The following is a 24,728-nucleotide window of genomic DNA, read 5'->3' on the forward strand; positions in this document are numbered from 1 at the left end:
CTAGACCCTACAGTACGTCCTATCCCTTCGGTTGACCCCTGGAACCTACAGTACGTCCTATCCCTTCGGTTGACCCCTAGACCCTACAGTACGTCCTATGCCTTCGGTTGACCCCTAGACCCTACAGTACGTCCTATCCCTTCGGGTTGACCCCTAGACCCTACAGTACGTCCTATCCCTTCGGTTGACCCCTAGACCCTACAGTACGTCCTATCCCTTCGGTTGACCCCTAGACCCTACAGTACGTCCTATCCCTTCGGTTGACCCCTAGACCCTACAGTACGTCCTATCCCTTCGGTTGACCCCTAGACCCTACAGTACGTCCTATCCCTTCGGTTGACCCCCAGACCCTACAGTACGTCCTATGCCCTTTGGTTGACCCCTAGACCCTACAGTACGTGCTATCCCTTCGGTTGACCCCCAGACCCTACAGTACGTCCTATCCCTTCGGTTGACCCCTAGACCCTATAGTACGTCCTATGCCCTTTGGTTGACCCCTAGACCCTACAGTACGTGCTATCCCTTCGGTTGACCCCTAGACCCTACAGTACGTCCTATCCCTTCGGTTGACCCCTAGACCCTACAGTACGTCCTATGCCCTTTGGTTGACCCCTAGACCCTACAGTACGTCCTATGCCCTTTGGTTGACCCCTAGACCCTACAGTACGTGCTATGCCCTTCGGTTGACCCCTAGACCCTACAGTACGTCCTATCCCTTCGGTTGACCCCTAGACCCTACAGTACGTGCTATCCCTTCGGTTGACCCCTAGACCCTACAGTACGTCCTATCCCTTCGGTTGACCCCTAGTCCCTACAGTACGTCCTATGCCCTTCGGTTGACCCCTAGACCCTACAGTACGTCCTATCCCTTTGGTTGACCCCTAGTCCCTACAGTACGTCCTATGCCCTTCGGTTGACCCCTAGACCCTACAGTACGTGCTATCCCTTCGGTTGACCCCTAGACCCTACAGTACGTGCTATCCCTTCGGTTGACCCCTAGACCCTACAGTACGTCCTATCCCTTCGGTTGACCCCTAGACCCTACAGTACGTCCTATCCCTTCGGTTGACCCCTAGACCCTACAGTACGTCCTATCCCTTTGGTTGACCCCTAGTCCCTACAGTACGTCCTATGCCCTTCGGTTGACCCCTAGACCCTACAGTACGTGCTATCCCTTCGGTTGACCCCTAGACCCTACAGTACGTCCTATCCCTTCGGTTGACCCCTAGACCCTACAGTACGTGCTATCCCTTCGGTTGACCCCTAGACCCTACAGTACGTGCTATCCCTTCGGTTGACCCCTAGACCCTACAGTACGTCCTATCCCTTCGGTTGACCCCTAGACCCTACAGTACGTCCTATCCCTTCGGTTGACCCCTAGACCCTACAGTACGTCCTATGCCCTTCGGTTGACCCCTAGACCCTACAGTACGTGCTATGCATTTTTCTATTATTTATGTTTTTCTCTCTGCATTGTTGGGAAGGATCCGTAAGCAAACATTTCACTGTTAGTCTACACCTGTTGTTTACGAAGAATGTGACGAACACAATTTGATTGATTTGGTCTGAGAGGACATGACAAATCTAGACAAATCCATATTGTCATGTTGATACCTATCATATCCTCTCAGATCTCCACAAGGGCATAGGGCGAAGGGGATAGGGGTTGATTTGAGACACAGCAACATTTATCAATGCCTTGTCTGCTTCTTCGTGTGCGTGTGTGTACATGCGTGTATGTATCTTTGTGTGTGCATGTGCGTGCTTGTCTTTGTGTGTGTGTGTGTGTGTGCACGTGCGCGCATGCATGTCTTTGTGTGTGTATCCTGAACGATTAGCGAACTAGAACATAATGTTCATAAGGTTTGGTTTACCCCATGCCTTGTCTTCACAAAGACTTCCTTTTCACACTTTTTCTGCACCTCAAAGCGTTTCAAGCCTGTTCCGTTTCCTAAGCCCAAACAGCTAATTATAACAGTCACAGTGATTACACTATGTAATGTTCCTGGTCAAAGAGGTAATAATGGGATGCATATGTTGTTAGAGCAGTGTACTAGAGACATTTCAAGAACGGGAGACTAAACTGACTTTTCTGACCAGAATCCCATTGCCAGCCTGACCAGCCCAAATCTAAAAAAAAACAATCTTCCCTAACGTTTACCAAAACCCTTTCCATAACCTCATTTTTACCAACTCAGAAATTAAATATCGGTTTTACACATCAGCCACCACCCTTTGTTTATCTCATTAGAACATACATTATCCAAGAACATATGACACGCGTACAACATCCTGTGTGTTGATGCTGCCATCTAGTGAGACACTGTCTTACTGCAACACTCCTACAGTAACATGACATTTTGAACAAATTCTAAATAAAAGTTTATTAAAACAATGGTCAGATCCTTAAAACTATATAAAGTATAATAGTAATAGAACTATCTCGAAACGGTTTATCCCTGAGAGAATGAAACTAATCAGAGTTAGAATTCACAGTTGATTATTAGCAGTTTCTTAGAGACTCAATCAGGGACATCTCACTGGCACAGGTAGAATGGGCTTTTCATCTGTTAATAAAGAATTTGCTTTTGGATGTGACCATAAATATAGACAGACACATGGTTTTTGAAAGTTCAACATTTATGGCAAGTATATGATGTACATCACTTATTCTATAAAAATAACAGTAGTATGGTTTATCCATCCACATGCATGAGGATACAGCAGTGCACATTCCAAGTTATTGTGGATAAATAACTTATGATAAATCTACTCATGCTGTTGATTAGTTAACATTGTCCTGGGTCCTGATTCTCAACATTTTTCCTAAATTGTGCCCTTGTACACACACCAGCTAACGCTTCCAACAATCCAACGCTTTTAAATTCATGGGTGGGCATGTGGAGAATAGGGACACAGCCATTGAGTGAAAAATCAGTGGGGGTTAGGGTTGTGTTGTATCAAACACACTAACAAAAGGCTTCACAGTACGATTCAAACCTTGTCTGTCTGTGACTGTCTATTCACAGGCTCCACAATGGAGGCTGCTGTCTGAGCAGCACAGCAGACACGTACAATACAGTGAACTGACTGTGGTTAATTTAATCCAGCCATCTGTAATCACACTACGGCTGCTGTCGCAAACTGTCATCCCACACCTACAATCATTCAATCAGCCCGAGTCACTCTCCAGCTCCCCCCTCTGTGTGTTTTCTCATCCAAGTCTCGTCTCTCCCCCGTTCATTTCCTCATTAATATATTAATTCATCCATCCATTCTGGTCCCCTCTCACTTTCTGTCAGACCAATTGGCCTGATCTAAACAGGCTTTTCCCTTCTCCACCCAATCCCTCCTTTCTTCTGCTGTGGCGGAGGGTGGGAAGAGGGGGATGAGGTGACCGAGGAGGGAGGGAGGGATTGTCGAGAGAGAAGCTCCTTGAAGACAGAGTCCATCTGGCGGCAGACCTCCTATGAAATGAATAGAGGCAGGAGGGGGACAATGATGAAGGGAAGGGTAGAGGGAATAAGGGAAGAGGGGACAACAATGAAGGGAAGAGTAGAGAGAATAAGGGAAAAAGGGACAACAATGAAGGGAAGAGTAGAGGGAATAAGGGAAAAAGGGACAACAATGAAGGGAAGAGTAGAGGGAATAAGGGAAGAGGGGACAACAATGAAGGGAAGAGTAGAGGGAATAAGGGAAGAGGGGACAACAATGAAGGGAAGAGTAGAGGGAATAAGGGAAGAGGGGACAACAATGAAGGGAAGAGTAGAGGGAATAAGGGAAGAGGGGACAACAATGAAGGGAAGAGTAGAGGGAATAAGGGAAGAGGGGACAACAATGAAGGGAAGAGTAGAGGGAATAAGGGAAGAGGGGACAACAATGAAGGGAAGAGTAGAGGGAATAAGGGAAAAAGGGACAACAATGAAGGGAAGAGTAGAGGGAATAAGGGAAGAGGGGACAACAATGAAGGGAAGAGTAGAGGGAATAAGGGAAAAAGGGACAACAATGAAGGGAAGAGTAGAGGGAATGAGGGAAGAGGGGACAACAATGAAGGGAAGAGTAGAGGGAATGAGGGAGGGGACAACAATGAAGGGAAGAGTAGAGGGAATGAGGGAGGGGACAATGATGAAGGGAAGAGTAGAGGGAATAAGGGAAGAGGGGACAACAATGAAGAGTAGAGGGAATGAGGGAAGAGGGGACAACAATGAAGAGTAGAGGGAATGAGGGAAGAGGGGACAACAATGAAGGGAAGAGTAGAGGGAATGAGGGAGGGGACAATGATGAAGGGAAGAGTAGAGGGAATAAGGGAAGAGGGGACAATGATGAAGGGAAGAGTAGAGGGAATGAGGGAAGAGGGGACAACAATGAAGGGAAGAGTAGAGGGAATGAGGGAGGGGACAATGATGAAGGGAAGAGAAGAGGGAGAAGGGGACAATGATGAAGGGAAGAGAAGAGGGAGAAGGGGACAATGATGAAGGGAAGAGAAGAGGGAGAAGGGGACAATGATGAAGGGAAGAGAAGAGGGAGAAGGGGACAATGATGAAGGGAAGAGAAGAGGGAGAAGGGGACAATGATGAAGGGAAGAGAAGAGGGAGAAGGGGACAATGATGAAGGGAAGAGAAGAGGGAGAAGGGGACAATGATGAAGGGAAGAGAAGAGGGAGAAGGGGACAATGATGAAGGGAAGAGAAGAGGGAGAAGGGGACAATGATGAAGGGAAGAGAAGAGGGAGAAGGGGACAATGATGAAGGGAAGAGAAGAGGGAGAAGGGGACAATGATGAAGGGAAGAGAAGAGGGAGAAGGGGACAATGATGAAGAGGACAGAGATGTTTTTCTTGAGTGGACTCCCTCTAGCGTGGCAGCTTACATCTTATTAGTGTACGCTTAGTGAGTTCAATAGTGAGAACAGTAATTGCTACACCTGCTGCTGGTAAATTAGAGAAATTATTTAAATATGAGCATAATGAAAAACATGTCACACCTCGTCAACCTGAACTGTTATATCTTCACTGGACGACAGGTCCTGGGCTCTGTGAAAAACAGAGATTTCAGGTCAAACGCTTTGGTTTATTTAGATCACTACAATTTATGGCAACGAATGCTAAAAAACGACTAGCATAACAACTCAATATAACCTGTGAATAGCAGAGTAGATGTTACTATCTAAGTTACAGTTACAGTATGGGTTAAAGACTCGGTGGTACATGGTAATTCAGTAATAGGTTAAATGTGTCCTTATTACAGTGTAATTACACTAACAAGTATTGTAGTTTACTGTAAAAACTCATGGTTAAACTGTAATAACAACATGCAACTGGTGGTAATTTCAGTCTGTAATTACAGAGGTGAAACAAATGCTTGTAACCACGCTTGTTAGAAATGGGCAAGTTTTCCACTAAATGCACCAATTTAGTGTTTTGTTTCTTCTCATCCGATTCAGTAACAACTGTCACAAGGTTGTAATCTCTCCTGGACAGATCTAATCTGGGTGTACGAGATTAGAAAGGTTGGAGGCTCAATAGGCTCTAATTACCTACCTGTGAATGCACACTCTTCAAAATGACTGTGTATGTTGCCTATTATGACAACCTGAACCTCCTTACCATCCAAATTAAGTGTATAGTGAGGGTTACTCAAATGAAGTGTACAGTGAGGGGTACTCAAATGAAGTGTATAGTGAGGGTTACTCAAATGAAGTGTATAGTGAGGGTTACTCAAATGAAGTGTATAGTGAGGGTTACTCAAATGGAGTGTATAGTGAGGGGTACTCAAATGAAGTGTATAGTGAGGGTTACTCAAATGAAGTGTATAGTGAGGGTTACTCAAATGAAGTGTATAGTGAGGGTTACTCAAATGAAGTGTCTAGTGAGGGGTACTTACTTGTAATGAATATGTACCTACATAGTACATTACCATATACTTACTTTCAACTCATTACCAACAAACAAAAGATGGGCTTGTACTTTAGTTAACTTTATGCCTTACATTTCTTACAAAATAAGGACTTTTATTGTTGGATTAATAATATGATTAATTAAAGTAAACGAAGATATGGGCCTACTCAATAAATTAAATCTAATCTCTATTATCTGTATGGTAAGTAGCCTAGCTACAGTAGCTAGCTAATTCAGAGAGAACAGGATTGTCGTTTTCTCCCTTTTTAACATTACAAGTAACAATGGAAATCGACAACGTGTATGTCTTGATTCTTTCTTGTGAGTATTTTCCCATCCTGGAGTCTGCGATCTTGTGGGAATCTATAGCAGAGAAGTAACTCTAGATTGGTTATATCACATTATCAGGCAAACATAGATTTTTGATGTCCATTACTGGGCATTACAGGAAAGCCCCATACAAACCGCCACAAAAGATTTTTCAACTAACCTGTACTTGGAGATCCTCTTTTCACCAAATCGAGAACGAAGAAAGTGCCTTAGAAATGTCTTGTTCCAGTCGCAGGTGGTTCTACAAACAACAGCGAGAACTCAGAAACATATTAAATCCATGTTTTGTACCACACGAGGAGGTTCCTCGCCATCTTAGCTGCCGCACATCTAGGATTTCCCAGCGTCTTTGTAGGAGCTAGTCATTTCTATGCAACGCGGTGTAGAAGTCACACGGTGCAACCAAACCAAAGAGCTAAACACATGCAAGAGTCATATCTCACTCGATACAAAACATGGATTTATCTTTCTGAATATATGTTTTTTGTAGAACCACCTGCAACTGGAAACAGATCATTATTTCTAAGAAAACTTAGTTCACAGAATCAAGAATGAAGATAGTATCACCAAGAACAGGTTAGTTGAAAAAAAATCTATGGTGGTGGTTTGTATGGGGCTTCCCTGTAACGCCCAGTAATGGACACCAACATATTCCGGAAAGTATTTAGACGTCTTGACCTTTTCCAAAATTTGTTACATTACAGCTTTATTCTAAATTGATTAAATCGTTCCCCCCCTCATCAATCTACAAACAATACCCTATATTGACAAGCAAAAATTAAACTTTTGCAGCGATTTCAGCCTCGAGTCTTCTTGGGTAGGACGCTACAAGCTTAGCACACCTGTATTGGGGAGTTTCTCCCATTCTTCTCTGCAGATCCTCTCAAGGTCTTTTCAGGTTGGATGGGGAGCATCGCTACACAGCTATTTTCATGTCTCTCCAGAGATGTTCAACAGGGTTCGAGTCCTGGCTCTCGCTGGGCCACTCAAGGACATTCAGAGACTTGTCCCAAAGCCACTCCTGCATTGTCTTGGATGTGTGCTTAGGGTCGTTGTTCTGTTGGAAGGTGAACCTTCGCCCCAGTCTGAGGTCCTGAGTGCTTGGAGCAGGTTTTCATCAAGGATCTCCCTGTACTTTGCTCCGTTTATCTTTCCCTCAGTCCTGACTAGTCTACCAGTCCCGGCAGCTGAAAAACATCCCCACAGCATGACGCTGCCACCACCATGCTTCACCGTAGGGATGGTGCCAGGTTTCCTCCAGACGTGACGCTTGGCATTCAAGCCAAAGAGTTCAAACTTGGTTTCATCATACTAGAGAATCTTGTTTCTAATGGTCTGAGAGTCCTTTAGGTGCCTTTTGGCAAACTCCAAGCGGGCTGTCATGTGCCTTTTACTGAGGAGTGGCTTCCGTCTAGCCACTCTACCATAAAGGCCTGATTGTTGGAGTGCTGAAGAGATGGTTGTCCTTCTGGAAGGTTCTCCAATCTCAACAGAGGAACTCTGGAGCTCTGTCAGAGTGACCATCGGGTTCTTGGTAAACTCCCTGACCTGATCAATGCTGCAGAAATGTTTGGGTACCAATTCCCCAGATCTGTGCCTTGACACAATCCTGTCTCGGAGCTCTACAGACAATTCTTTCGACCTCATGGCTTGGTTTTAGCTCTGACATGCACTGTCAACTGTGGGACCTGATATAGACAGGTGTGTGCTTTTCCACATCATGTCCAATCAATTGAATTTACCACAGGTGGACTCCAATCAAGTTGTAGAAACATCTCAAGGATGATCAATGGAAACAGGATGCACCGGAGCTCAATTTACAGTCTCATAAAAAAGGGTCTGAATACTTATGTAAATAGGGTATCCGTTTTTAATTTGTAATAAATTAACAAACATTTCTAAAAACCTGTTTTTGCTTTGTCATTATGGGGTATTGTGTATAGATTGATGGGGGGAAATAATTATTTAATTAATTTTAAAATAAAGTTGTAAAGTAACAAAATTTGGAAAAAGTCTGAATACTTTCCGAATGCACTGTATATCACATTAGCGGTCCTACAATCTGTTGCTAGTAGAGAGGAAGAATGTATGAATGTATGACAATTTAGCAAAGACACTGTACAATTAGCCTGCTAGCTAGCTAGCTATCATCACAGACCTTCCTCCAATATCTCTGCTGTCATCAGTACCATGTTTCTATCAATTAGGGTTTAGGCTATAGGTAGGCATGGTTACCTAGTTATCCAGCTAGCATTATACTAATAATGGTGATCACTAATAAGCTAGCAAGCTAGTGTTAACATTGAAAAGAAGCTACTAATAGGTGTGTTGACACAAGTAACTAATGTTAATATGCTGGGTGTGTATCACTTAATACCCTTTCTTTGGGTACCGTACGGATACCCTGAGAACAAGGTTCAGGGAAGACCATTGAGCTCAGCGGATAACTTTATCTGTCAAGACATGGAAAGTCTATTCTGTATTTTAATAAAGTTAGCTAGCTAGCCTATTTATTCATTTTTTATTTTACCTTTATTTAACTAGGCAAGTCAGTTAAGAACAAATTCTTATTTTCAATGACGGCCTAGGAACAGTGGGTTAACTGCCTTGTTCAGGGGCAGAACGACAGATTTTTACCTTGTCAGCTCGGGGATTCGATCTTGCAACCTTTTGGTTACTAGTCCAACGCTCTAACCACTAGGCTACCTGCCGCCCGAGTTGGTAGGCCTACCAAAAATGGCAGCTAATGTTTGCCAGCTAGCTAGCCAACAATAGGCTAGCTAGCTAACTACCTATGCTAAATTGTCCAGCACAATTTCTATATCCAAAAAGCAAAACAAATTGCATTGAAAACCTACCTTATCTCTAGTCTGTGGACGTTTTTGTCTCCTCCACAACACTTTGTTTCTTTTGCGGCAATCATCTTATGGTTTGGATTTTGCACATAACCGGATCCCGGTTCTTTGCACACTGTCAGTATGAGTTTGAGGTCACTGACCATTTCGAATCCCACTGTACCTTCTCCGCTGTGCAATCCGGTTTCCGAGCCGGTCACGGGTGCACCTCAGCCACGCTCAAGGTACTGAACGATATCATAACCGCCATCGATAAAAGACAATACTATGCAGCCGTCTTCATCGACCTGGCCAAGGCTTGACTCTGTCAATCACCTTATTCTTATCGGCAGACTGAATAGCCTTGGTTTTTCTAATGACTGCCTCGCCTGGTTCACCAACTACTTTGCAGACGGAGTTCAGTGTGTCAAATCGGAGGGCATGTTGTCCGGACCTCTGGCAGTCTCTATGGGGGTACCACAGGGTTCAATTCTCGGGCCGACTCTTTTCTCTGTATATATCAATGATGTCGTTCTTGCTGCTGGTGAGTCTCTGATCCACCTCTACGCAGACGACACCATTCTGTATACTTCTGGCCCTTCCTTGGACACTGTGCTAACTAACCTCCAAACGAGCTTCAATGCCATACAACACTCCTTCCGTGGCCTCCAACTGCTCTTACACGCTAGTAAAACCAAATGCATGCTTTTCAACCGTTCGCTGCCCGCACCCGCCCGCCCGACTAGCATCACCACCCTGGACGGTTCCGACCTAGAATATGTGGACAACTATAAATACCTAGGTGTCTGGTTAGACTGTAAACTCTCCTTCCAGACTCATATTAAACATCACCAATCCAAAATCAAATCTAGAATCGGCTTTCTATTTCACAAACAAAGCCTCCTTCACTCACGCTGCCAAACTTACCCTAGTAAAACTGACTATCCTACCGATCTTCGACTTCGGTGATGTCATCTACAAAATAGCTTCCAATACTCTACTCAGCAAATTGGATGCAGTCTATCCCAGTGCCATCCGTTTTGTTACCAAATCACCTTATACCATCCACCACTGCGACCTGTATGCTCTAGTCGGCTGGCCCTCGCTACATATTCGTCGCCAGATCCACTGGCTCCAGGTCATCTTTAAGTCTATGCTAGGTAAATCTCCGCCTTATTTCAGTTCACTGGTCACGATAACAACACCCACCCGTAGCACGCGCTCCAGCAGGTATATCTCACTGATAATCCCCAAAGCCAACACCTCATTTGGCCGCCTTTCCTTCCAGTTCTCTGCTGCCAGTGACTGGAACGAATTGCAAAAATCGCTGAAGTTGGAGACTTTTATTTCCCTCACCAACTTTAAACATCAGCTCTCTGAGCAGTTAATCAATCGCTGCAGCTGTACATAGTCCATCTGTAAAGAGCCCACCCAATCTACCTACCACATCCCCATATTGTTTTTATTTACTTTTTTGCTCTTTTGCACACCACTATCTCTACTTGGACATCATCATCTGCTCGTCTATCACTCCAGCGTTAATCTGCTAAATTGTAATTACTTCACTCCTATGGCCTATTTATTGCCTACCTCCTCATGCCTTTTGCACACACTGTATATAGACTTTCTTTTTTTTCTACTGTGTCATTGACTTGTTTATTGTGTTATTGGCTTCTTGATTGTTTATTCCATGTGTAACTCTGTGTTGTTGTCTGTGTCACACTGCTTTCCTTTATCTTGACCAGGTCGCAGTTGTAAATGAGAACTTGTTCTCAACTAGCCTACCTGGTTAAATAAAGGTTAAATTAAAAATAAATTAAAAAAGGTCGTTATTTCGAGCACGTAGTGGAGATCTTGATGTGATGCCTTAATTCCTAGAATAAATAAATAAGTGCTCCAATGCATCCCATCCAAAAGTGACAATATTCTTCAACCGTAAAAAACCCTTTCTAGGTTACTTGATGAAATAAGAGGTTGACCATTTTAAGTGAATTTATAAACCATTATTCAACCAAGCACTGAATGACCATCTCACAATTTTAGCCTTACCTATTTATTCATGTTTTAAAGATGTTTGATTGATGCTTAATTAAGTAATTCACCCATTGTCAAGCCCGGTCGTCCTTAGCTACTGTTGCTATCCAGGTCAAATGCACCGTTAAATGTTTTAACAATTTAAACAAATTTGGGATGTAAACCCCTTATTTTTGCCATGATGCTGATAAGCTTCCATGCATTTCAAACAAAAGCTGGACCTGGGCATCGGACTCCAGAGCCCTTTACAGCAAAGTGGTTGGTTTTCAATTGGCTACCACTTCTAACATGGTTAGCGCAGGCTGATAAATGGTGCGTTGGGATGCTATCGGAAACGTTAACATTTGTAACAAGCATGGTAAGAAGAATTCGTTGTTACAATTACCACCAGTTTCATGTTGTTAGTACAGGGTACTATGAATTATTACGTTAAATTACAATACTTGTTACAGTGTAATTACTTATTTAATAAGGACCATTTAAAATGAAGTGTTACTGAAGTATCTTTGATGGTACTTACTCTTTGCTTATGTATCCGGGGGAGAGGGGCCATCCCTGTGGGGTTATGGGGAACTGTAAGGTGAACTTTCCTCCAGGGGTCACAGTGCCCCCTCCTGGGGACTGTCTTGAACTGCAGCTGCTGTTGGCTCGAGATCGCTCCCCCTTTGACTCGGACTCTGGATCAAGAGTTTACATTTATTTGACTGGGACAATGCACATCAATCAACATTTCTGGAAATGTGTCAGATTTAGCCAGCTGGATAGTTTCCATCCATAGTTGAGAAATTTTTCTCATAAAGCTTAGATGGGACAAACAATATCTCAGAGTCAAATGATTGATTCTCAAAACACACAATGATGAAGATAACAGCTGTCCCCCTTTTACCTTCTTTACTGTGGTGTTCTGAATCCCCTTCTCCCTCCTCACTGCAAAATAAACACAGACCATCACCATCATGTGTGTGTGTCTAGGTCGCTGTCCATCTATCCATGTGTTGTCTCTCACCAGTCGTCTTGCTGCAGCGTCATGCATTTCTCATACACTGGTCCCTGTAGCTCGGCCAGGCTGGGGAAGATGCTCTCGTGCTGCAAGATGATGCTCTTCACCAGGGAGTTGATCTGAGGCTGCAAGGTAACAACATCATCATCCTGCGCCCCTCGTAGCAGACTGGGGCCGAAGCACACAGCCAGGTTATAGGGCTGCATCATGTTCTCATCGCTGTACTGAGACACACTGGGGGGAGAGAAGAATAAAAACTAAATAATCAGAGCTGAAATTTGACAGTTTAAGTTCATACTGCTGGACTCAGACACGGCCTGGTCAAAAGTAGTGCACTATATCGGATAACAGGGTGCTATTTGAAACACAACCTAACTTTATTTTAGGGAAAAAAAACATCTGGTTCTCTCTGACGTTCCTTGACTTCCTCTTCTCTGAACAGACTGCTTTCTGGTAACTTTATGGTTAGTTCCCCTTGACAATGACATGGACAAAGTACTTGACTTGGACATACAGTGCAGTATATGTGCCCCAAACCAAAGTGACTGAGCAGAGATACTCACTGATGGAGGAATGCAAAGAGGTATCTCATGACGGTGCTGACAGGTGGAGGATAAGAGGAGATGACTGATTTGAGTTTAGCTGCTCTCTCCGTCTCGTTGTCGATCTCTGGAAGTGTACAACAGTGAAAGAGATGAACAGGAAAAGCATATACAAACCTACACAATATACACATGCACATGCACAGACTTACGTGCGTACTCCAGGAGCTGAGCGGTGCTGTCCTGGGGAAAGAGAGGGTTCTCCAGGGTTCTAAAATAGAGTTTCAGTACGCCTGCTACTGAGTCCAAGTCACACCTGCTGTCTGCCACAGGGTCCTCTCCTACAGGGAATGCCCAGGGCACACTGCCCACCATTATTAATGATCAACACTACAACACAGGATTATGGCTTCACTAGATAAATACCAGACCTGGGTTCAAATAGTACTTGATTTGTTTTCCTTCAAATACTTTTTGTGTTCAATTGAGCCTGCCTGGGTTTGCATTTTTGGGACTATAACATAGGTTCCATTGTGCCAGTTTATTCATCCCATAAAAAGGACACAGCAGGTATAAACGGTGCAGAGAAATGCTTACTTGCAAGTTCTCAACAGTTCAGTATTATATCAATAATAATCAAACGTCAAATCAAAAATATAAGTCAGTACAAAAAAAAATATGCATAGTAATAACTGGTTGTGGTAGAATATGTACACATTATGATATAATAAAGTATTTGAAAGAGAAGAGCGACTTGTTGAACCCAGGTCTGCACTAGATGAAGCTAGAGCAGCAGACAGGAGACAGCAGACAGGAGAATGGAGACAGCAGACAGGAGAATGGAGACAGCAGACCAGAGATAAAAAGAGAAGACAGGGACAGCAGACTGGGACAGCAGACAGGAAACAGGGAAAGCAGACAGGGACAGCAGATGGGGACAGCAGTCAGGAGAAGCAAACAGGAGATACGGACAGAAGATACTGACAGGAGACAGCAGACAGGAAACAGGGAGAGCAGACAGGGACAGCAGACAGGAGACAGCAGACAGGAAACAGGGAGAGCAGACAGGGACAGCAGATGGGGACAGCAGACCAGGACAAAAGACAGGAGATTGGGACAGCAGACTGGGACAGCAAACAGGAGACAGCAGACAGGCCTACCTCGCTCAAAGGCATCTCTCAGACTGTTGACCTTCCCCTGAGACCCTGGTACTCTGAAGATACCCTCATGGTGGAGACCTACAGTATGGGATGGATTGACATGAAGACATTGACAAAAACACAGTAAATTTGTTGCTTGTAATGTACACTACAGTGCAATAGCAGAGTGTCTTGTTCCAGGTGCATGTTCTGGCAGGAACATGTTCCACACAGTATCAGGATGGATATGCATCAAGCTAAGATGATAAGGTATGTTCTGCTGGGCTGTTTCAATGGCTCACCGTTAAGGTTGATGAAGCGAATGCAGCTTTCCACCACTACCGGTATCTCCTGTCCTGATGCCTGTATGAAGGAGAGCATGTCTCCGGTGAAGAGTTTGTGGGTGTACTGGACGCTGGGTTGACTCTTGCTCCTCACACGCAATAACTTCCTGGAAGGGGTGGAGACACCTCTAGTCAGTTGAGTATAGCACAGTGCACTAAACTGTTATGTCACTCTTATGAGGCAGTTATAAAGGCCTTACAGAGGAATGTAACTCTACCTGGTCTGATGACCATTGGTTGGTTCAGCTAGGCAGGGAAGAAAAAGCAATGATTAAGATAATAACAGCTATATTTTAGAAAATAAATGGCCACAATGACATTTGGGTTGTAATCGAGCCTGCCTCTTTGTGAACGAGTGGAATCATGAACAGTGGTTTGTTCGTTATGTTCGCCTGCCTCCCCTCGACTTGCCTTTTTAGAAGCACATTCACCCCCCTCTCAAACGTCTATCTCCGCCCTCTCGGTGCACAGGATGAGGGCCTGAGACGTGACACCAACTAACCCAGCTCTGAGTCGGCTCCGGACTCAACTAGTCTACTAGACACGCTGCTGACAGTGTCTCAGAGAATGACTGCACATCTACCCCCTTCCAGATCTTACTAAAACTCCAAGCCTGGGTACTGCCCTGATGGGGCTATAAGTCATGTTGAACAGTTGTGTTTATTACAGAAGTAGTTTGTGCTGTACCTTTCTCAACCGCCACTTTAAGCAGATCATGTTTTGCCTGTAGTTTAGATACCAGAGAGCTTTTACAGAGATACTCCTTCACGTTCTGAGGGAAGATATAAAACACAACTCTTCATGATGATGAAAATGTTCATCATCATCTACTTGTATTTCAATCTCATCATTAATATCATCATCACCACAATCGTTACCATAACCACCACTATTACAGTGAACTACTGTTGGCCTGTGTAGGTCAGTGTAATAATGACTCACAGCACAGTAGAGTGCCTCAGTCTCCTGCAGGTTGGCTCTCCGTCTGGCCAGACTGGGTCTGCTACTGCTGCTGGCCAGGCTCTCACTGCTTCCCCCCTGACCTTGGCTCTGAGACGGGATCTGGAGATGGACCTGGGAGCCCTGGGTCTGGTTGCTGGAGGGTGGAGGATCCAGGTCATCATCACTGATACCTTCTAGCAGGGCCGAGCGGGCCGCATGGAGCTTCTTACCTGCCTGGGAGGATGAAGTGTCAACTTATTCTAATCAATTTTGTTCCAATATAAAATGACTGTTGATGATAAAAGGCTTTATAAATGTTATTGATTGATTGGACTGGACTGTACCTCCTCTGTTTCCTGAGTGAACCCGGTGAGCTTTGACTGCAGCTGTTGGAACCTGGTCTCCATCTCACACCTAATCTCCTGTTCTGCACTCACCTCACACACCTAACAGGGACAGGCACAGTGACAGAGACAGGGACAGGCAGAGGGACAGGGACAGATGAGAATCCGGTGATATCAGACAGGTGGGAGCAAAGATACATGACATCCAGATACACAACCCACACATTCTTAAACATAGTTACAGAAAATAAAAGCACACGCACACAGACACTCCCCACCCCACATGACAGCGCTCCACCCCACCCAGTCTACCTGGTCTCCCTCGTGTGGCTGGTAGTGGAAGCGGAGGGGTAGACAGAAGGTGTTGGTGTGAGTCTGTAGCAGGTTGTCTCTGTCCTGAATCTGGTCCAGTCCAGACACAGCAGTGTGGAGCTGCTGCAGCCCTCCACTCAGGTTCTGCTGGGCCCGGGAGCGGCTGGACAGGTAGGAGCGTAGCACACGGGACAGAGAAAGGTGGTAGCCAATGTCTGAACACTGAGGGAGAGATGGAACTGTTGCAGGTGTTGTACTGTATTGATTAGGTTCCAACCATGTTATGTGAACACTGTAAAGGGGTTGTACTGTATTGATTAGGTTCCAACCATGTTATGTGAACACTGTAAAGGGGTTGGTTGTACTGTATTGATTCGGTTCCAACCATGTTATGTGAACACTGTAAAGGGGTTGCCGGCGACAGGTAGCCTGGCGGTTAAGAGCGTTGGGCCAGTAACTGAAAGGTTGCTGGTTTGAATCCCCGAGCAGTCTAGGTGAAACATTTGTCAATGTGCCCTTGAGCAAGGCACTCAACCCTAATTGCTCCTGTAAGTCGCTCTGGATCAGAGCGTCTGCTAAATGACTATGTCAAATGTAATGTTGCCATGAATTTGACAGCCATTTACATGCAGCTGTGGCAAGTAAAAGGCAGTATTTCATATTACGGTAGACTACTGTAATATAAATACAGTATCAAAGCAAGTACTGTCAAATAATCACACAGTACAATACTGTAAAATGTACTGTATTATACTGTAAAAAAGTAAATGCTACCATAATCGGAATGAAATCGGTCCCAGCTGAGAGACTGAAAAACAGCTTCTATCTCAAGGCCATCAGACTGTTAAACAGCCACCACTAGCACAGAGGCTGCTGCCTATAGGCATAGACTAGAAATCACTGGCCACTTTAAGGAGTGGAACAGGTGTCTTTTATACAGGTAACGAGTTCAAACAGGTGCAGTTAATACAGGTAATGAGTGGAGAACAGGAGGGCTTCTTAAAGAAAAACTAACAGGTCTGTGAGAGCCGGAATTCTTACTGGTTGGTAGGTTATCAAATACTTATGTCATGCAATAAAATGCAAAATAATTACTTAAAAATCATACAATGTGATTTTCTGGATTTTTGTTTTAGATTCCGTCTCCCACAGTTGAAGTGTACCTATGATAAAAAATTACAGACATCTACATGCTTTGTAAGTAGGAAAACCTGCAAAATCGGCAGTGTATCAAATACTTGTTCTCCCCACTGTATGTGACCAATAAAATTTGATTAGATTTGGATGAATGAATAACATTTATTTTGGGGGAGGGGTTTGTATTTCACAGTATTTTACTGTAATTACAAGGGATTGGTGCAAGCAGGTTGGCTGCTAGGTGACATGTTACCACATTACAGCATATTAATGAATATTTGGTGTTTTATATCACTTTCACTTCTAGAGGGCTTAACAAAGGCTTCAGCACAGGCAGCGACAACAGGGCAAAACAGACCAAAAGAACATGGTAAAATGCTCAACCATTAGGTTTAAGACTTGTTGCCATTCCAATCTGCACCCTATACATTTTAAATTGATGGGGCTCTATAACCACATAGGACTTAAATTGGTACAGCATTCTGACTCAGGCAGTCAGAATTGGCACTACAAAGATATAGTAAGTACGGTACTGCATTCTGTGGGGTGGAATTACAGTACCATTCTAAATACAGAAATTCTTTCCCCGACCACAACCATTTCCCACAATGCACCAAAATGTACAGTATGCTGCATTAAAATGGTACTGTACTTTACTATTGATAATACTCCAAATTACTGTATAATTTACAGTTTTCCGTTACAGTGTATAGTTGTGAGTTCCATGTAATTAAATGTTTGTCTTTAGTTTTAAGTGTCTTCTTTATTCTACCAATGTTAAGTTCAGTTACACAGGTTAAGACAATAGACAATTTACACAGGGTAGTACTCGTCAGGGACGTCACCAAGAATCCAATGGTCACTCTAACAGAGCTCCAAAGTTCCTCTGTGAGATGGGAGAACCTTCCAGAAGGACAACCATCTCTGCAGCACTCCACCAATCAGGCCTTTATGGTAGAGTGTCCAGATGGAAGCCACTCCTCAATAAAAAGGCACGTGACAGCCCGTTGGAGTTTGCCAAAAGACACTTAAAGACTCTTGACCATGAGAAACAAGATTCTCTGGTCTGATGAAACCAAGTTTGAACTCTTTGACCTGAATGCCAAGCTTCACGTCTTGAAGAAACCTGGCACCATCCCTACGGTGAAGCATGGTGGTGGCTGCATCATGCAGTGGGGATGTTTTTCAGTGGCAGGGACTAGGAGACTAGTCAGGATCAATGGAAAGATGAACGGAGCAAAGTACAGAGAGTTCCTTGATCCCTGCTCCAGAGCGCTCAGGACCTCAGACTGGGGCGAAGTTTCACCTTCCAACAGGACAACGACCATAAGCACACAGCAAAGACAATGCAGGATTGGCTTCAGGACAAGTCTCTAAATGTCCTTGAGTGGCCCAGCCCGGACTTGAACCTGATCGAACATCTCTGGAGACCTGAACATAGCTGTGCAGCGACACTCCTCATCCAACCTGACAGAGCTTGAGAAGATCTGCAGAGAAGAACGGGAGAAAATCCCCAAATACAGGTGTGCCAAGCTTGTAGTGTCATACCCAAGAAGACAAGGCTGTAATCGCTGCCAAACGTTCTTCAACCAAGTACTGAGTATAGGGTCGGAATACTTATGTAAATGTGATATTTCCGTTTTTTAATTCATTTCTGTAAAATTTCTAAAAACATGTTTTTGCTTTGTCATCATGTGGTATTGTGATGTCATCATGTGGTATTGTGTGTAGATTGATGAGGAAAAAACCCAATTCAATCCATTTTAGAAAAAGGCTGTAACGTAACAAAATGTGGAAAAAGGTCAAGGGGTCTGAATACTTTCCAAATTTACTGTGTATATAAAGTGTAATAATGGGATGCAAACTTAAAATGTAATACATTTCAACTCTATATCTGACATGGTGCAGGTGTGTTCATTTTTTTAAGCCCATAACCATGTGTGTGAGGTGTATACTTTTGTTTAAGAAACACTCTCTGTGACCATGATTTAGCCCACTGCAGTGAAAGGTTATTTAGACAATAGACAATGGTGACTGTGTTAAGACACTTCCAAAGACAGAGACCCAGTTGACACACAGTCAGTGGCTGTGAAGCAGCACTTACGTCCATGAGTGAGGAGAGGTCTTGGAGATAGTACTTGTTCATGGAAGCGTTGGCTGCAGCCAGATTGAGAAGGTAGTCATTACGAGCCTTAGTGCACTTCAACTGGATCTCCTGCACTTTACACTGTCTCTGTAAACACATGGGAATGAGGTAGGACACATACAGTAAACACATGGGAATGAGGTAGGACACATACAGTAAACACATGGGAATGAGGTAGGACACATACAGTAAACACATGGGAATGAGGTAGGACACATACAGTAAACACATGGGAATGAGGTAGGACACATACAGTAAACACATGGGAATGAGGTAGGACACATACAGTAAACACATGGGAATGAGGTAGGACACATACAGTAAACACATAGGAATGAGATAGGACACATACAGTAAACACATGGGAATGAGGTAGGACACATACAGTAAACACTATGAATGAGGTAAAACACATACAGTAAACACATAGGAATGAGGTAGGACACATACAGTAAACACATATCTCCATACTTGAACTCATTTAGACTAGAAAAAGGGATGCGAGGAGTGTTTTTCAGAGAAGAAGAGTTTACTTTCTCAATCTTTTTAGAAGCTCCTTGCTTCTGTTTCTCTGCTTCCTTCAGCTTTCCCTCTGCAGACTCATACTCTGAGTGGTACTGGTAGTAGGTCCGCCACGCCTTTAGACAAACACACACACACACACACAAAGAGAGAGAGAACATCCATCAACACGCCACATCACGCAAACACAAAAAAAAAAAAAAAAAACGATTTTACATACCACCATATCCTTTTTTCCCCTTTTTTTCTGTTTCCTGAACTTGTCAAACATGTCGGACTTACTGTCTGTAGCTCTGTGGTGACCTTCAACAGCCCATCCTGTAACTGGCTACAGACATCTTTAGTCTGGAAATACAGAGATAATAAGTTAGATAATAAGTTAACCAATAAGTTAGATATAATAGAGACAATAGAGACAGAACAGCGACAACAGATATAAAATAGAGATAGATACAGAATTGAGACAGGGATAGAATAGCGACAAGAGACAGATATAGAGTAGAGACCGATAGGATAGAGGCAATATATATATAAAGAATAGACAGAATAGAGACAATAGAGAGATAGAATAGAGACAATAGAGACAGATATAGAGACATAATAGATAACATTGAGAATTGAGACAATGGATACAGAATAGAGAGAGATAGAATAGAGAGAAATAGAAAAGACAGAAATAGAATAGAGACAATAGAGACAGATATATAATAGAGACAGAATAGAGAAAATAGAGAATTGAGACAATAGATACAGAATAGAGACAGAAATAGAATAGAGACATAATAAAGACAGACAAAAATATAATAGAGACAGAGATAGAATAGAGGCAGAATCGAGACAGATAGAAAAGAGAGATAGAAAAGAGGCAATGTGTACAGAAGTCAGAATAGAAAAAATTTAGACAGAGTTGAAACAATAGATATAGAATAGAGACAGAGATTGAATAGAAACACAGATAGAATAGAGATAAATAGAATAGCGATATAAATAGAATAAAGTTAATAGAGACAAATATATAATAGAGACAGATACATAATAGAGGCAGCTATGGAATAGAGACAAGAGACAGAGCTATAATAGAGACAGACAGAATAGAGACCGAGACAGAATAGAGCCATATATATAAGAGACAAGAGACAGAGATAGAATAGAGACAGAATTGAGACAGAAATATAATAGAGACAGAAATATAACAGAGACAGAGAGAATAGAAACATAAATAGAATAAAGTTAAGAAACAAATATATAATAGAGACAGAGAGAATAGATACAGATATAGAATAGATACAGATACAGAATAGAGACAGCTGTAGAATAGAGACAGGGATATAATAGAGAAAATACAGACAGAATAAATACAGCGAATCGAGACAATAGATATAGAACAGAGACAGAGATAGAATAGAGACATATATATATATAATAGAGACATAGAATAGAGACAGATATAGAATAGACAATAGAGAGAGATATAATAGAGACAATAGATATAGAATCGAGAAAGAGAGAATAGAGACAAAGATAGAATGGAGACGAATAGAGACAGACAGAGATAGATATAGAATAGAGACAGAATTGAGACACAGATAGAACAGAGATCAAACAGAGACATAAGAGACAGAATAGAGGCAATAGATATAGAATAGAGACAGTAGAGACAGTTAAAGAATATAGAATATAGACAGCGATAGACTGGAGAATATAGACAGACATATAATAGAAACAGAGAAATAATAGACATTAGAGACAGACAGAATAGAAGAGAGACAGAGAGAATAGAGACAGAGATAGAATAAAGATAGAGATAGAACAGCGATAAAACAGAGACAGAATAGAGACAGATAGAATATAGACATATAGAGAATTGAGACAGAGAGAATAGAGACCATAGAGACATAGACCGATATATAATAGAGACAGAGATATAATAGAGATAATAGAGATAGAATAGAGACAGAGAGAAGAGACATAGATAGAATAGAGGCATAGATATAATAGAGGCATAGATAGAAGAGACAGACAGAATAGAGATAGAATAGAGACAGAATAGAAACAGAGACAGAATAGAGACATAGAAAGAAGAGACAGAGATAGAATAGAGACAGAATAGAGACAGAATAGAAACAGAGACAGAATAGAGACATAGAAAGAAGAGACAGAGATAGAATAGAGACATAGGATAATAGAGGCATAAGTGTATAGAGGCATAGATAGAAGAGATAGAGATAGAATAGAGACAGAATAGAGACAGAGATGGAATAGAGGCATAGATAGAAGAGACATACAGTTGAAGTCAGAAGTTTACATACACAAATTTCAAACTATAGTCTTGGCAAGTCAGTTAGGACATCTACTTTGTGCATGACACAAGTCATTTTTCCAACAATTGTTGACAGACAGATTATTTCACTTATAAATCACTGTATCACAATTCCAGTGGGTCAGAAGTTTACATACACTAAGTTGACTGTGCCTTTAAACAGCTTGGAAAATTCCAGAAAATTATGCCATGGCTTTAGAAGCTTCTGATGGGCTAATTGACATTATTTTAGTTAATTGGAGGTGTACCTGTGGTTCTATTTCAAGGTCTAACTTCAAACTCAGTGCCTCTTTGCTTGACATCATGGGAAAATCAAAAGAAATCAGCAAAGTATTCAGAAAAAAAATGGTTCATTCTTGGGAGCAATTTCCAAATGCCTGAAGGTACCACGTTCATCTGTACAAACAATAGTACGCAAGTATAAACACCATGGGACCACACAGCCGTCATACCGCTCAGGAAGGAGACGCGTTCTGTCTCCTAGAGATGAACGTACTCTGGTGCAAATCAATCCCAGAACAACAGCAAAGGACCTTGTGAAGATGCTGGAGGAAACAGTAAAACGAGTCCTATATTGACATAACCTGAAAGGCCGCTCGGCAAGGAAGAAGCCACTGCTCCAAACCCACCATAAAAAAGCCAGACTACGGTTTTCAACTGCACACGGGGACAAAGATTGTACTTTTTGGGGAAATGTCCTCTGGTCTGATTAAACAAAAATAGAACTGTTTGGCCATAATGACCATCGTTATGTTTGGAGGAAAAAGGGGGAGGCTTGCAAGCCGAAGAACACCATCCCAACCGTGAAGCATCATGCTGTGGGGGTGCTTTGCTGCAGGAGGGACTGGTGCACTTCACAAAATAGATGGCGTCATGAGAAAAGAAAATTATGTGGATAAATTGAAGCAACATCTCAAGACATCAGTCAGGAAGTTAAAGCTTGGTCGCAAATGGGTCTTCCAAATGGACAACCCCAAGCATACTTCCAAAGTTGTGGCAAAATGGCTTAAGGACAACAAAGTCAAGGTATTGGAATGGCCATCACAAAGCCCTGACCTCAATCCTATAGAACATTTGTGGGCAGAACTGAAAAAGCGTGTGCGAGCAAAGAGGCCTACAAACCTGACTCAGTTACACCAGCTCTGTCAGGAGGAATGGGCCAAAATTCACCCAACTTATTGTGGGAAGCTTGTGGAAGGCTACCCAAAACGTTTGACCCAAGTTAAACAATTTAAAGGCAATGCTACCAAATACTAATTGAGTGTATGTAAACTTCTGACCCACTGGGAATGTGATGAAAGAAATATAAGCTGAAATAAATAATTCTCTCTACTATTATTCTGACATTTCACATTCTTAAAATAAAGTGGTGATCCTAACTCTCCTAAAACAGGGATTTTTTACTAGGAATAAATGTCAGGAATTGTGAAAAACTAAAAACCAAAATGTATTTGGTTAAGGTGTATGTAAACTTTCGACGTCAACTGTAGATAGAAGAGAGAGATAGAATAGAGACATAGATAGAATAGAGGTAATAGAGACAGATAGAATAGAGACAGAGATAGAAGAGACATTGATAGAAGAGACATTGATACAGAATAGAGATAATAGAGACAGAATAGAGATAGATAGGATTCCCCAGGACTCACTGGAAAACAGTTGCAAGTGTAACTGAGTGGACTATCCTGGCTAAATTAATCAAATGAAGATAGAGCAGTACCCTCTTGGCCAGGCGCTGTGTGATCTCCAGACAGTGTGTGAGGGGCTGGGTGAGGGTGGTGCTACAGCTGTCACTCACACCACTGTGGTCTTTGCTCTCCTGTCTGGTCTGAGCCAGCAGGACCAGCCAACACTGCGCCACAGACTGACCACTGCCAGGCTCCTTCCTGAAAGATAGAGGCACAGGGAAGGGACATGTTTTAACCATAGAAATTAACCACTCTAGTTACTAGAATGGAAAATACTAGAATGGGAAATGTAAAAAAGAAAGTTCAGGAATTGGCTTAAACTGTGTCTGGGAAACCAGCCCTATATAATTGGTAGCCTGCATGAGAGTAGATTCAGAGACACAAAGCCATCTCAACTCTAGCCTGGTCCTATATCTGTTTGTGCTGTCCTGCGAACTCAGTGAGTTGGAATAACAGTAACAGAAATAGCACAAACATATCTGTGAGCAACTTACCTTTTGATTTTGGAGGTAAACCTCTCGGCCAATTTGTCCAGCGAGCGTGCGTACTCTCCTTCTATCTCACTGCGTCTACGCAGGTAGTCTGTCAGATCCTGAAGCTGCTGAGATTTCTGCTCCAACTGCAGATCCAAAACCTTCAACTGGTCCACCAACTGACAACGCACCTCTAGGGGTGGGAGCGGAGAGAGAGATACAGACAGAGAGAGAGAGAGAGAGAGAGAGAGAGAGAGAGAGAAGAAAGCGAGAGAGGTGGAGGGAGAGAGAGCAAGAGAGAGAGAAAGGAAAGAGGGGGGAGGAAGAGAGAGAGAAGGAAAGAGAGGGAGAGGGGGAGGGAGAGATGGAGAGAGAGAGAAAGGGAAAGAAAAATTGGTAAGGAGAGAGATGTATACAGTTGCAGCCAAATATATTGGCACCCTTGCACTTTGTGAATCATTCACTATTTCTTCTCATATAAGTTAAAAATAACCTTGTTATTGGATTTTCAACATCGCAGAACCAATTTGATAAGTAAATTAGAAAATAAAGACAAATGCCATGGACAAAATTATTGCAACCCCAGAGCTAGTACTTGGTTGCACGGCCTTTGGCCAAGATAACTGCAGATAAACTATTCTTGTAGCCATCAATGAGCTTGCTACATCTTTCTGCTGGCAATTTTGGCCCACTCTTCAGCAGCAAACCACTATAATTATTCAATGTT

At 42.8% G+C, this 24,728-nt stretch overlaps 1 protein-coding gene across 4 annotated transcripts in view; it reads right to left on the reverse strand.

Moving 5' to 3' along the window:
• Nucleotides 1–2,622: 2,622 nt before the first annotated feature.
• LOC139557748 (rho GTPase-activating protein 4-like) overlaps nt 2,623–24,728 on the reverse strand; it is a 35,757-nt gene continuing 13,651 nt past the window's right edge. For 3 of the 4 annotated variants that reach the window (XM_071372899.1, XM_071372897.1, XM_071372900.1), the window contains exons 3-21: nt 24,023–24,194; nt 23,561–23,726; nt 19,803–19,865; nt 19,532–19,636; nt 18,957–19,085; nt 15,716–15,937; nt 15,404–15,505; nt 15,060–15,293; nt 14,805–14,889; nt 14,336–14,363; nt 14,076–14,224; nt 13,795–13,872; nt 12,847–12,975; nt 12,656–12,761; nt 12,099–12,326; nt 11,979–12,019; nt 11,613–11,769; nt 4,982–5,030; nt 2,623–3,467 (exon numbers count right to left, since the gene is read on the reverse strand). In XM_071372899.1, coding sequence (XP_071229000.1) covers nt 3,318–3,467; nt 4,982–5,030; nt 11,613–11,769; nt 11,979–12,019; nt 12,099–12,326; nt 12,656–12,761; nt 12,847–12,975; nt 13,795–13,872; nt 14,076–14,224; nt 14,336–14,363; nt 14,805–14,889; nt 15,060–15,293; nt 15,404–15,505; nt 15,716–15,937; nt 18,957–19,085; nt 19,532–19,636; nt 19,803–19,865; nt 23,561–23,726; nt 24,023–24,194 — 2,393 coding nt within the window. In that variant the 3' untranslated portion in view covers nt 2,623–3,317. Of the gene's footprint in view, nt 3,468–4,981; nt 5,031–6,048; nt 6,258–11,612; nt 11,770–11,978; nt 12,020–12,098; nt 12,327–12,655; nt 12,762–12,846; nt 12,976–13,794; nt 13,873–14,075; nt 14,225–14,335; nt 14,364–14,804; nt 14,890–15,059; nt 15,294–15,403; nt 15,506–15,715; nt 15,938–18,956; nt 19,086–19,531; nt 19,637–19,802; nt 19,866–23,560; nt 23,727–24,022; nt 24,195–24,728 lie in introns of those variants that run through there. The other variant, XM_071372898.1, reaches the window with a different exon arrangement.

Source organism: Salvelinus alpinus, chromosome 28 (genome assembly GCF_045679555.1).
Source record: "Salvelinus alpinus chromosome 28, SLU_Salpinus.1, whole genome shotgun sequence".
Taxonomy (NCBI): domain Eukaryota; kingdom Metazoa; phylum Chordata; class Actinopteri; order Salmoniformes; family Salmonidae; genus Salvelinus; species Salvelinus alpinus.